Source organism: Hemitrygon akajei, chromosome 10 (genome assembly GCF_048418815.1).
Source record: "Hemitrygon akajei chromosome 10, sHemAka1.3, whole genome shotgun sequence".
NCBI classification, from domain to species: Eukaryota; Metazoa; Chordata; class Chondrichthyes; order Myliobatiformes; family Dasyatidae; genus Hemitrygon; species Hemitrygon akajei.
In genome coordinates this window covers 39,716,388-39,730,469 of record NC_133133.1, presented here as the reverse complement: position 1 = coordinate 39,730,469, position 14,082 = coordinate 39,716,388, and the positions used below count along the sequence as shown (strand labels likewise).

General features: G+C 41.0%; 1 protein-coding gene across 8 annotated transcripts in view; it reads left to right on the top strand.

Moving 5' to 3' along the window:
• Positions 1–14,082, top strand: part of LOC140734299 (non-POU domain-containing octamer-binding protein-like) — a 98,691-nt gene that overhangs the window by 33,070 nt on the left and 51,539 nt on the right. For all 8 annotated transcript variants that reach the window (XR_012100510.1, XR_012100512.1, XR_012100511.1 and 5 more), the window contains exon 7: positions 6,520–6,628. Coding sequence is in view for 5 of the 8 variants with exons in the window: in XM_073058074.1 (XP_072914175.1) it covers positions 6,520–6,628 (109 nt within the window). In the remaining 3 variants the exon portion in view is untranslated. The remainder of the gene's footprint in view (positions 1–6,519; positions 6,629–14,082) is intronic.

The following is a 14,082-nucleotide window of genomic DNA, read 5'->3' as shown; positions in this document are numbered from 1 at the left end:
TACAGTTGAATGAATGAAGATGATATTTAGAATTAGGCATTGATTTGGGTAAAAGATTTATTGAATGGCTTCGAGGATGGAAGAGTTGTTACTTTTGTTAGCTTGATGGTAGAGAGAGCAGCAGAAATGTGGAACGGGGAAGTTGCTTCTCTCCAGCAAAGTTTAAGAAAGAGTACGTCAGGCTGCTGTTTATCGATTACAGTTTGGTGTTCAACAGCACCACTGCCCTCACTTAATCAACAAATTTCAGAACCTTGATGTCTGTATCTCTCCCTGCAACTGGTTCCTTAACTTCCTTAAAATAGACAATAATCAATGCAGATTGTTAATAACTTCCTTGCTGACAATCAACACCACCATACCGCAAGGGTTGTGTGCTTGCCCATTGTTCTAATCTCATGACTTTGGCTAAGCAGAGCTCTCAACAGCATTTATAAATATACTGATAATACCATTGTTGTTGGCAGAATCATGGCAATGAGAAGGTTTTACAGGAGTGTGATAGATTGCATGATCACAAGTGAGTAGTGTCGCCACAACAACCTTGTACTCAGTTTTAGCAATCCAAAGAATTGATTGCCTACTTCATGATGTGGAAGTTGAGAGAACACATACTAGTCCTCATTGTGGAGTCGGTGTTGGAAAATGGTGAGCAGCTTCTATTTCCTGGCCGTCAGCATCTCCAAAGATCTGACCTGGGTCCAACACGTTGATGAAACAAAGATGATATGCCAGCGGCTCTACTTCATTAGGGTTTCAGGCGTTTTGGTGTGTCATTAGGCTTCTTGCATATTTCTACAGATGTTTGGTGGAGCCATTCATCATTCTGCATGGACATAAGCCTTCTGACTGGTTGCATCACTGCCTAGTATGGAATCTTCAATATACAGCACTGCAAGAGATTGCAGAGCCCTGTAGACTTGGCCAGTTCCATTATGAACATAATCCTGCCTGCTATATGAGGATATATTTCAAGAGATGGTGCTTCAAGAAGGCAGAATATACCATTAAAGATCCTCGTCATCCCAGACATGGCTTTGCATGTTGCGACCATTGGGGAGGAGGTATAGGACCAATCAACATTTTTGGGAATAGCTTCTGCGACGTTAACAGTACATTGCTATATTTGACTTTTGCACAATTGATTTAATTTGTAGCTTATGTTTTGTACTATACTACTGTTGTAAAATGACAAATTTTACGACAAAGTGCTGTTGGGGTAAAGTTCTTGGGTACACTAGAAGATTCTGTATGATAAAACAAAGGTTTCTAACTATCAATGAAATTACTATAAAGAGCAGAAAACAGTAAAAAGCAAAATCAAATCAATATTTGGTGTGATCACCCTTTGCGTTTAAAATGGCATCGATTCTTTTGGGTACACTGTTGTGCAGTTTTGAGCAAATCAGCTGGGAGGTTGTTCTAAGTATTTTGGAAAACTTGCCACAGTCTCCTGCAGACTTTGGCTGTCTTGATTCTGTCTCTCCAGACAACCTGGATGGTTTTGAGATCAGGGCTCTTTGAAGGCTATACCATCTGTTGCAGAATTCCTTGTTCTCCTTTTCACTGGTTCTCTGAGGTTGGCTGTGTGTTTGGGTCATTGTCCTGCCGCAGAATGAACTTGCGACTAATTAGACGCCTTTCTGATGGCATTCCATGATGGATGAGAATAGACTTCTCTGAACTCCAGAGGGATGTACTTGCGTTCTAGTGGTTTCTGTGAGTGCTGGACAACTTTCGATTTAGAAGGGACATCAGTTTGTATCTCTTGTCTGCTGCATTCAGTTTCTCTGGCCAGCCATTGCACTTCTGGTCCTCAGGAATGCCAGTTTCTTCATGCTTCTTCAGAAGAGCTTTGACAGCACATCTTGAAACTCCTGTGTTCTGTGAAATTTCTGCTTGAGAGAGACCTTGCTGTTGCAGGATGACCACCTTGTGTGTAGTTGCTATGATCAGTCTTACCATGGTGGAAGAATTGATGATTTGAAGGTCATAAATGGAGCATGTCACTTTGTTCTAAAAAGTTGAAGAGGGAATGCTGTTCTGGTCTAAACATTTGTCTAAGAAAGTGTGGATTTTGACTCCCAGTACCAGCTTTCTTCCTGGCAAATGGTGCAGTCTCTGTTAAATAAAATTGAAGAACTCGGAGCTAGATTGCTATACTAGAGGGACATTAAGACCAGTTGTGTTTTTGTTTCACAGAATCTTGGTTAAGCTCTTCCATTCCATACGTAGCAATTCAGCTTGATGGGTTCTTAGTACACTGTCATGATGGGACAGCTGAGTCTTTCAAAGGCAGAGGAGTTGGAGTATGCTTCATGATCAACTCCTTGTGGTGTACAAATGTGGCAGTTTTATCTCAGTCCTGTTCACTCGACCTGGAACACCTCGCGATCAAGTGTCATCTATTTTATCTGCCACAGGAGGTTTCAGCCATCTTAGTACCTCCTCAGGACAATGTAAAACAGGCTCTAGATGAACTGAGCGATGTAACCAATAGGTGTGAAGCAACACATCCTGATGCTTCCCTATTGTTGGGGATTTTAATTAGGCCAGCTTGAAAAGGTCTAAATAATTATTACCAACAATTCACTTATAGTACCTGAGGAGCCAAAACACTGGATCTATTACACCTTCATCAAGAACACTTCATGTGCTATCCTGCACCCACACTAATCACCTGGCTGTGCTTATATTCCTTGAGTATAGGCAGAGACTGAAGTTTGCAGCACCAATAATGGGGACCAAGAAGGTACAGATAAGGGAGGTGCAGGAAGATTTACAGGGCTTCTTTGAATCAATGGACTGGATTATATTCAGAGATTCATCTTTGAATCAGAGTGTGCCTCTGCCATCACCTACTTCATTAAAACCTGCGTGGATGAGTGTTTGCCAATGAGAATTTACTGTACATAACTAAATTGAAAGCCACGGATGAACCAGGAGGTTCGTACTCTGCAAAAGAAAACCAGGTACAATTTAGGGAGGGCTATTTCAAGAGCTAAGGAACAATTCTAAACCGGGTTGGAGATGAAATCAGATGCATTTCAAGTATGGCAGGGTTTACAGGCCATTATTTCATATAAGGCGAAACCTAAAACTATGAAAGTCACTGATACTACACTCTCAGATGCGCTTAGTGCCTTTTATGCTTGCTTTGAAAAGGAGCTATGTAGATCCTCACAGCACCTGGTGACCCTGTAAGACCTACAAGTATCTGGGAGTACAGTTAGACGAGAAGCTAGACTGGACTGCCAACACAGATGCCTTGTGCAGGAAGGCACAGAGTCGACTGTACTTCCTTAGAAGGTTGGCGTCATTCAATGTTTGTAGTGAGATGCTGAAGATGTTCTATAGGTCAGTTGTGGAGAGCGCCCTCTTCTTTGTGGTGGCGTGTTGGGGAGGCAGCATTAAGAAGAGGGACGCCTCACATCTTAATAAGCTGGTAAGGAAGGTGGGCTCTGTCGTGGGCAAAGTACTGGAGAGTATAACATCGGTAGCAGAGCGAAGGGCGCTGAGTAGGCTACGGTCAATTATGGAAAACCCTGAACATCCTCTACGTAGCACCATCCAGAGACAGAGAAGCAGTTTCAGCGACAGGTTGCTATCGATGCAATGCTCCTCAGACAGGATGAAGAGATCAATACTCCCCAATGCCATTCGGCTTTACAATTCTACCGCCAGGACTTAAGAACTTTTTAAAAGCTATTATTAATGCTTTTTGAGAGGGTGATTTCAGATGCATATCATATTTTTACTGTGTTAGGTATTGTAATTAGTTTTGCTACAATAAGTGTATGGGACATTGGAAAAAACGTTGACTTTCCCCATGGGGATGAATAAAGTATCTATCTATCTATCTAATCTGTCTCAAGAGGCCAGCATCAGACTCTGTCAAAAGAGTGAACCTTCGCAAGGCGGCGGACCTTGATGGAGTACCTGGTAGGACTCTGAAAAGCTGTGCCAGCCAACTGGCGGGGTTACTCAGAGGTTTTCACTCTCTTCATTGCAACATTTCGATGTTCCCACCTGCTTCAAAAGGGTAACAATTATACCAGTACCCAAGAAGAGCAGGGTGAGCTGCCTTAATGACTGTCATCCAGTAGTCCTGACATCTACACCTCTCAGCAAAGACCTGGATCCACTGCAATTTTCCTACCCCTGAATAGGTCTATGGCAGATGCTATTTCATTGGCACTTCACGCAGGCTTGGATCACCTGGGCAATAGAAATACCAATGTCAGGATGCTGGTAACTGATTACAGCTCAGCATTTTAACACTGATTCCTTCAATTCTGATTGGAAAAACTCCAGAATCTGGGCCTCTGCAACTGGATCTTTGACTTCCTAATTGGTAGACCACAACCTGTGCGGATTGGAAGCATCTCCACTTTTTTGACAGACAGTAGCACACCTCAGGAATGTGTGCTTAGCCCACTATTCTACTCTACACCCATGACTGTGTGGCTAGGCACATCTCAAATGTTGTTGATGATACAATCATTGTTGGCAGAATTTCAGATGGTGATGAGGGGTATGCAAGAGAAATATATGCCAGCTAGTTGATTGATGTTGGAGCAACAACCTTACACTCAGCATTCGTAAGATTGAAGAGCTTATTGTGGACTTCAGAAAAGGTAAGACGAGGGAGCACACACGAGTCCTCAAAGGGACCAGAAGTGGAAAGAGTGAGCAGTTTCTAGTTCCTGGGTGTCAATATCTTTTGAGGATCTAATCTGAACCCAGTATATTGATGCAGCTACAAAGAAGGCATGACAGTGACTGTATTTCATTAGAAGTTTGAGAAGATTTGGTATGTCACCAAAAACACTTGAACGTTTCTACAGATGTATCACATTCTAACTGGTTGTATCACTGGTATGTGGTGGGGGGGGGGGGGGGAAGAAAGCAGGATCGAAGAAAGCTGCTGATAGTTGAGAATTTGGTTCCATCATGCGCACTAGCCTCTAATAATTTCAAGGAGTAATGCTTCAAAAGATGGCATCCATCATTAAGGCCCTCTATCATTCAGGTCATGCCTTGTTCTCATTGCTATCATTGGGAAGGAGGTACAGAAGAGTGAAGGTACGTTCAATGATTCAGGAGCAACTTTTTCCCCCCTCTGCCGTCTAAATGGACATTGAACCCATCAACACTGCCTCACAACTTCTTAATTTTTTTATTTGAAACTTCTATTTGGTGCCTGTATTTCTCTTCGTAGGTATATAGGATATGGTAGAGAGAAGAATCATAATGACAATGTGTGATTACAACTTTGAATTCACAGAAGCTGTTGTGTTATGTAACATAATTTGTAATTTTATTTTCCTCTTAAAAATATGGCCTAATACTGCAGGATTTACAGAGCTCATTGAAGAGATCCTGTTTATTTTTGTAACTATTGAAAGATCATTGACACGCAGAGCCCAGAAACAGGCCCTTGAGTACATTTAATTCTGCACCAAACATTTAGCGTCAATTTACTTAAATTCTGTACTAGTTCAATTTTAATTCTGCTTCAGATTCTGGTGCTTCCCTACAAGCCAGGGAGGATCTACAGTTTTCATGTAACCAATGGACCTCTTTTTTTCCCCCCTTCCCCTACACCAACAACTGCTTTGGATTTTGGGTGGAAACAGGGCACCCCGAAGCCTCACGGGGGTCATATGGAGAATGTAAACTCCATGGACAGCCCCAAAAATCAGGGTTGAACTTGAGTCACTGGGGCACGAGCTTTACAAGTTAGATCATTGTGCTGCCCTTGGTGTATCTTTTGACACCTTTGTTCTATACAGTAGTAGAGAGATCCTTTGTGTGCCTGTAGTTGAGTTTGTAAACTTTCAACTACAGGTGGCCCCTGTTTTTCGAACGTTCGCTTTTCAACAACTGGCTGTTATGAAGGACCTACATTAGTAAATGTTTTCGCTAACCGAAAAGGATTTTCGCTTTTACGAAAAGAAGATGCCCACTTTATACGTGTGTTTACTCCAAGAAAGACTACCATGACCGTGAAGCCTTGTGCGGGCCGTTGTGTGCGTATGTGTGTATGTGCTGATTTTTAAAAAAATTTATATATATATTCATATTTGATTTTGGCTCACTGTCTTCCCCATTCTGATAAGTGAAACTACACTGTACGTACAATATTTCTACTTTATATAGGCTGTATATTTATCATATTATTCCTGCTTTTACTATATGTTCCTGTTATTTTAGGTTTTATGTGTTATTTGGTGTGATTCGGTGGGTTATTTTTTGGGTCTGAATTTTTTCCATTTAAATTAATGGTAATTGCTTCTCCGCTTTGCGACATTTTGGCTTACAGACGGTTTCATAGAATCGCTCTACTTTCAGATAGTGGGGGAATTGTGTATTCTTAAACTACCCATAGCCTTAGCAAATTGCCTTTGGAAACACTTGTATTCTCCTGTATTTCTTCTGAAAAAGTTTTTCTTTCCTGTAAGTGAAGTGTTGAATATTTAATTTAGGACGTATAATTTTATAATTTATGTACTATAGGCAAGAAGAAGAACGTAGAAGACGTGAAGAAGAAATTTTGCTGCGTCAGCGTGAGAAAGAAGAAATGATGCGAAGACAACAGGAAGGCTTTAGAGGAAACTTTGAAAATGTAAGAGCTGAAGTTCTTTCGTAGTGGCATTTAAAACATTATCAAAGTTATCACACTTTGCCAATCGTTTTTGCTGTATGCTGTGCAGTGTTGATTATGGTAGAGAAGAGAGAGTTGAGGGTTTTTTTTTATAACTCCAATCCTTTTTCTCTAGTTATTGAGCTGTATATGGACAATTGACATGATGATAAAAATAATTGCCTGATAACATAGTGGTGCTAGAAATTTTGTGAACCATGTAGTATTTTCTATATTTCTGCAAAAATTTGACCTGAAATGTGATCAGATCTTCACGCAAGTGTTAGAACTAGTTAAAGAGAACACAAACAAACATTATACTTGTTTGTTTGTTTGTTTATTGAGAAAATAATACATGTATTGGAAAAAGTTTGTGAATCTCTGGGGTAGTGCCTTTACAAATCCATTTGGAGTCAGGTGTTCCAATCAATGAGATGTGATCAGAGGTGCGGGTTGTAGAGTATAAGTATAAAAAAGACATAAAGGCAGGTTACTGACAGGGCCAGATGTTCTCAAAGATCTGTTTATATGCACCATTCCTTGATCAAAACAATTTTCAGAAGTATAGTAGGGATGCATGAAGCTGGAAAAGGCTACAAAAGCATTTCTAAAGACCTGAGTGTTCATCAGTCCACATTAAGAGAAATTGTCTGCAAATGGAGGAAACTGAGTATTGTTGCTACTCTCCCTAGGAACGGGCATTCTGTAAAGATCACACCAATAGCACAACGTACAATGTTGGAAGGAGGTGAAAAAAGAACCCAAGGGTAACTACAAAAGTCCTGCAGAAATCTCTAGAACTTGCTAAAGTCTCTGTTCATGTGTCTACTATAAGAAAAACACTGAACAAGATTGGTGCTCATGGAAGGTCATCATAGAGGAAACCGCTGCTTGCTAATAAAAATGCTGCGCGCCTCAACTTTGTAGAAGGCCACGTGAATGTTTTGCAATGTTCTGTGGACATATGAGACAAAAGTTGAGCTTTTTGGCAGAAATGCATTCTGCTAGATTTGAATGAAAAAGGGCAATGCATACCAACAGTACAACTGTGAAGCACGGTGAAAGCATCATGTTTTGGGGCTGCTTTGCTGCCTCAGTGTCAACATTGATCAACCCAATGTAATGCAACAAGTACCACGGTTGATTCTTTTCTGCCTTTATTAGTAGCAAGCTATGAGAGAGAACGTTCCATCTGCACTTAGAGAGTCAGACGCTCGAAGTCTCTCTGTTTAAGGACAGAGATGGAGTTTTTTATACCATCTTTGTCACGAATACCATCAACAATGAGACAAAGGCCACTTAATCACCTAAAACAAAGGTAAACATATTTGACAAAGAACACTTGATCACATCAGGCAGAGGTACCGTAGATTCCGGACTACAGAGCGCACCTGATTAAAAGCCGCTGGCTCTAATTTTAGAAAGAAAATCAATTTTTTACTTGTACAGGCCGCACCGGATTTTCGGCCGCAGGTGTCCCACGTTGTAATATGAGATATTTACACAGAAAGATATTACACGTGTTGGGCTTCAAATTCTGCCCTGTGTTCGTTTTGGAAGAGAGACAACCAACACCGGATTATAGTGAAGCGTGGCTTTATTGCAGAACGCGTTCTGCCTTCCCCTTACATTCTGCTCTTATTTATACCCCTTTTTCCCCCAAACCAAACCCTCGCTACACATATTTGGTAAGGCTAAACTTTGTTATACCTATTTGGTAACATCGAACACTTGTGTCCTTATTGGCCCGATACCATTCACTCACGAGTTTTCCTGTTTTTTTGTTTACTGAATCGCTAGCAGTTTCGGTGCAGCGGAATCCTCAGTTTCGCTCCCTCCCTCCCTTGTACTGCTGTCTCCTAATATCACGTGAGCCACTCCTGACCTGAAGTGGCAGTCCCAAATTAGCCCTAACACACGTGAGGATTTTTTAAACTTTTAATTAAATCCGTATGGTAACATAAACAAATACATATTGCAAATGCTTTTTTTCGAACCGAGCCTGTAACACGGCTACTTTTAAAATACATACCTATCGGTAACACACAAATTACCGGTAGGTACGTTGCGTATACTTTTTTACTGAACAGTGCATGAACAACATTCCAACATCTCCTAACGACTGGTTAAAAAAAATATATATACTGCAGCCTACCAGGAAAAGTTATTGATCGCCTTCTTCATCTTCCTCCTGCACACTAAAACCATCTAAGTCCTCTTCTTCAGTGTCCGAATTGAACAACCTCAGGATCTCATCACTCACTTCAGTCTCTTCGTTGTCGCTCTCACTTGAGCGCACGCGATCCTCTTCATCACGCAGCAGTCCAGCCTTTCGAAACCCGTTGGTGATGGTGGATGTTGTGACATGGCTCCAAGCATTTAGGATCCACTGGCAGACTTGAGTTAAAGATGCTCTTCGCATGTGGCCTGTTTTGGTAAAGGATTTCTCACTGCTCGTCATCCAAGTCTCCCACTCAATGCGTAGTGCCACTTTAAATGCCCGGTTCACGCTGATGTCCAGTGGCTGCAAATACTTCGTGGTGCCCCCAGGAATCACAGCTGGAATTGAGTTTGTACTCTTGATGGCAGCTTTCACTGAATCTGTTATATGAGCCCTCATGCTGTCCATAACGAGCAACACTTTTTTTATGTGAAAAAATCCCCCCGGTCGCTTGGCGTAGCACTCTCTGAGCCAATCCTTCATTAGACTCTCCATCATCCAACCTTTCTTATTGACTTTCACCATGATTTCTTTTGGGAATTTTTCCTTTGGCATTGTCAGCCGCTTAAAAATCACCATCGGTGGAAGCTTTAGTCCGGATGCTGTGCAGCTCAGAACACAAGTAAAATGCGTTCTCTCATGGCCACTTGTTTTCAGTATGATGGACGAGTCACCTTTTTTATTAACAGTCTGAGTGAGAGGCAGGTCAAACGTCAAAGGTACTTCATCCATATTTATGATTTCATCTGGCCCGATGGAATTCTCCGCTATCTTTGTTTGAGTGAATGTGCGGAAGTTAGCAAGTTTTTCCTCATGGTCGGGAGGGAGCTGCTGACACAGAGTCGTGTGTACCCTGACGGACAGGCCTTTTCGTCTCATAAATCTAAAACACCACGATGGCCCACCTCTAAAATCTTTAGCCTTCAGTCTGATCTGCACGGTGGAAACACCGCGGCCGCCTGCTCTCTGTGTGTTAACCCAGTCTTCAAGAAAGTTTTCAAGTTCGGGCCATCTGCTGTGATTACCTCTGAAAGCTTTTGTCGTCTTTTTGCATTGATTCAGTTCTTCGCGCTGGCGTCTCCACCTTCTCACCATCGATTCATTTATGCCAAGATTACGTGCAGCAGCTCGATTTCCTTCTTCAACCGCCAGATTGATTGCCTTTAACTTAAAAGCTGCATCATATGCTTTTCTTCGAGTGTTTTCCATGTTGATGAGGATGATTACAAATGGCTGATTTACAATAATTTGTGAAAGTGTGCTTGATTTATCGTACAATTTCATTGGACCTCTGTGAACTACTCATCAATTTTATTGGTCTACTGTTACGAGGCAAAATGTTTTTGGCGGCATGAAAAAAAACCATGTATTAGCCGCACTGTATTAAAAGCCGCAGTGTTCAATGCTGTTCAAAGCATGGGAAAAAAGTAGCGGCTTATAATCCGACATCTACGGTAATCAGAAAACAAAGTACCGTAGATTTCGCACTACAGAGTGCACCTGATTAAAAGCCGCTGGCTCTAATTTTAGAAAGAAAATCAATTTTGTACTTGTACAGGCCGCACCGGATTTTCGGCCGCAGGTGTTCCACGTTGTAATATGAGATATTTACACAGAAAGATATTACACGTGAGGATTTTTTAACTTTTAATTAAATCCATATGGTAATATAAACAAATACATATTGCAAATGCTTTTTTTCGAACCGTGCCTGTAACGCGGCTACTTTTAAATATACATACGTATCGGTAACACAAATTACGTTGCGTATACTTTTTTACTGAACAACATTCCAATATCTCCTAATGACTGGTAAAAAATATATATACTGCAGCCTACCAGGAAAAGTTATTGATCGCCTTTAACTTAAAAGCAGTGTTCGCTCAGATCCAATGCCGCTCGCCCCCCACCTTCCCGTTTATCGCAAACCGGTATTTCCCACAAGACGCGGCGAAACCGGGTGTGACGTCATAGCATCCCGGGATGTAGTACAGAAAACAAATATAGTTAAAACACTTCTAACTTAGAAATTACTAACAAATGAATTACTAAGCGAAAATATTATAAACTAAATAACTGCCATAAAGGCAGCACAATGCTTTTCTTCGAGTGTTTTCCATGTTGATGAGGGTGAGTACAAATGACTGATTTACAATAATTTAATTGTGAAAGTGCGCTTGATTTATCGTACAATTTCATTGGACCTCTGAACTACTCATCAATTTTATTGGTCTACTGTTACAAGGCAAAATGTTTTTGGCGGCATGAAAAAAAATCATGCATTAGCCGCACCGTAGTAAAGGCCGCAGTGTTCAAAGCTGTTCAAAATGTGGGAAAAAAGTAGCGGCTTATAATCCGACATCTACGGTATAGATTGTTACATCCTGCAAGTGAGGCTATGTCCACACTAGACTGGATAAATCCGTAACCGAAGCTTTTTCTCTTGGGTTTGACCTTCCGTCCACACTAAAACGGTGTTTTCCTCCCCTGAAAACGGAGCTTTTCTAAAACACCCTTCAGAGTGTGTAATTTTGAAAACGCCGGATTGGCCGGAGCAGTTTGGACAGGGTAACCAGAGAAATCTAAAAACGCTGTAATGACTTGCCGGAACAGATGGTGACGGTAGCGCACCATTTCATAACGCAGCCTAACAATTTCAGAACAGACAGCAATGACACTGAAGCCAGAAGAGTTTGAAATGTACTCACCAAATACTTTGACCCATTACTTACTGAATAAATAAGTATATTCACTTTACCCTGTTTTCTGTCCTTGCTTGTATGAAGGTGGTTTACCTATTTATGCAAGTATTTCTTTGACAATAGATGTGTAATAGCCTGATGTAACATTGTATGGAAATACAAGATAATAACTGATGCAGACATGTTTTATACATTTAACAAGGGGCTTTATTAATGCAACAGGGTTGGTCAGTTTTTCAATGTTCATCGTCATCTGGGTCATACTGTCTGTGAACTCCCTGTCAGTTGCCTCCATACATTCCAGTATTTGTTTTTTTAATTTCAAGTCCTCCTGCGCGAGAGCCAACAGCTGTCAGTCGTTTTGTTTTTCTAGTCTGTAACTGAACAAATGCGCACCAAGTTTTTCACAGCGAGATTCGACACCAAACATGTCACTTGTTTTTGGTAGATGTGTCCTGCACATGCCCAGTAGGAGGAGATTTGCCAAAATATCTGTTTTAATGTGGACAGAAGTATTTTCAAAAGCGCTTGGTGTGGCCACCTATCATCTTTTACATGAAACCAGCTTTTTCAAAATTATCCAGTCTAATGTGGACGTAGGCTGTGACAAGAAGTCAGCAAGACAAATTAATCCTTTAACATCTCAATACAAAAGAACAGTCAGATCCATAGAAATTCTGGCTACTCAGATAGAGCAGAACTTAATAATTTAGATAAGAGACTCTACTGAAATTAGGAAAAGAATGTAAGGAATGCCCTGTCGAATGCCCTTCCACCTTCTGTTGAAACCAAAAAGATGTGAAAAGTCCGGACACATCCTTGGTGTGTGTGAGCTTTTTAGTTACAGTTGGCCCTCCTTTTCCACGAGGAATTGGTTCCAGGACCCCTCACGGACACCAGAAAACGCGGATACTCAAGTTAAGTCCCTTATTCAACCTTTCTCAATACGGTGCACCTTAGGACCCAGTGAAACCCCAGACCTTATTTAACCTGTCTCAGTGCGGTGGACATTAGGTCCCGGCGGCGGAGCTCTGAATCCACAGTGTTTCTGTTCATAAAAATAATCACGATTGAAAATAAAGTGGAAATAATAAAGCGATCGTAAAGAGGTGAAATGCCAACGGTCATTGGAAAAGTGTTAGGCTACGTCGGTCAACGATTGGAACAATTTTAAAGGATAAAGCGAGAAAGGCCCTGCCCCGATGAAAGCTATAATTATTACTAAGCAACACAGTGGTTTAGTTACTGGGTTTTGGGTTTTTGATCCCGAGCCCGGTGCTGAAACATACGTTCTTAAGCGTTTTATATGCTTAGAAAGGTAAAATATATACTATATACTAAGACAAACGTTTGACTAACTGACGCTAAATAATACCGGATGTCCCTGTTCCGACTTACTTAGTAAGAGAACTTACGACTTTTTTCGATCCCGATCCACGATAACCCAAGCACATCCTCCCGTATACTTTAAATCATCTCTAGATTATGTATAATACCTAATACAATGTAAATGCTATGTAAAGTAGTTGTTATACTGCATTGTTTAGGGAATAATGACGAAAAAAGTCTGTAAATGCTCGAACAGCAAGTGCTGGAAGAGCACTTCTGGGTTTTCTCGATTCGCGGTTGGTTGAATTCGCGCATGCAGAACTCGCAGATAAGGAGGGCCGGCTGTATTATCTTCATTCAAAAGAAACAGCTGCTCAAACACACTGCAGGCATTCTCAAACCAGAATACACAGACTCAACCTTAACCATTATCTACAGGAATCTGAGACTTCCCAATTCCCTTAAAACTTTATCATCAGGGCCTGGACAGTTTACAGTTGTTGAGGGAACAATGAATTCAAAATTGTATCAAGATACTTTGCAGGAGAATGTCAAGGTAGCAGTCCATCACCTGAAGCTTAATTGAAGTTGTATAATGCAACAAGGGAATGATATTAAAGATCAGAGTAAACCAACAGAAAAGAAGAAAATTCATGTTTTGTAATGGCCATGTCAAAGTCCTGACTTTAGTCCTATAGACATGTTGTGGAAGGACTTAAAGCAAGCAGTTCATGCAAGAAAACCCACCGACATCCCAGAGTTGAAATAGTTTTGTATGGAGGAATAGCCTAAAATTCCCCCAAGCCAACAGTTCATGCAAGAAAACCCACCGACATCCCAGAGTTGAAATAGTTTTGTATGGAGGAATGGCCTAAAATTCCCCCAAGCCAATGTGCAGTACTGATTAACAGTTAACGGAAACGTTTGGTTGAAGTTATTACTATACCCGGGGGAGGGGGGGGGGGTCACACCAGTGCTGAAAGCTGTTACTGAAAGAACAGTTGAACAAGTATAATGTTATCTGTGTTATTAATTTAATTTGATTCTCTTTATCCAGTTTTTGGATGCGTGAAGATCTGATCAGATTTTAGGTCCTATTTATGCAGAAATAGAGAAAATTCTATAGAATTCACAAACTTTCTAGCACCACTGTACTTGTCTCTGCAATAACGTTATTTTTAAGA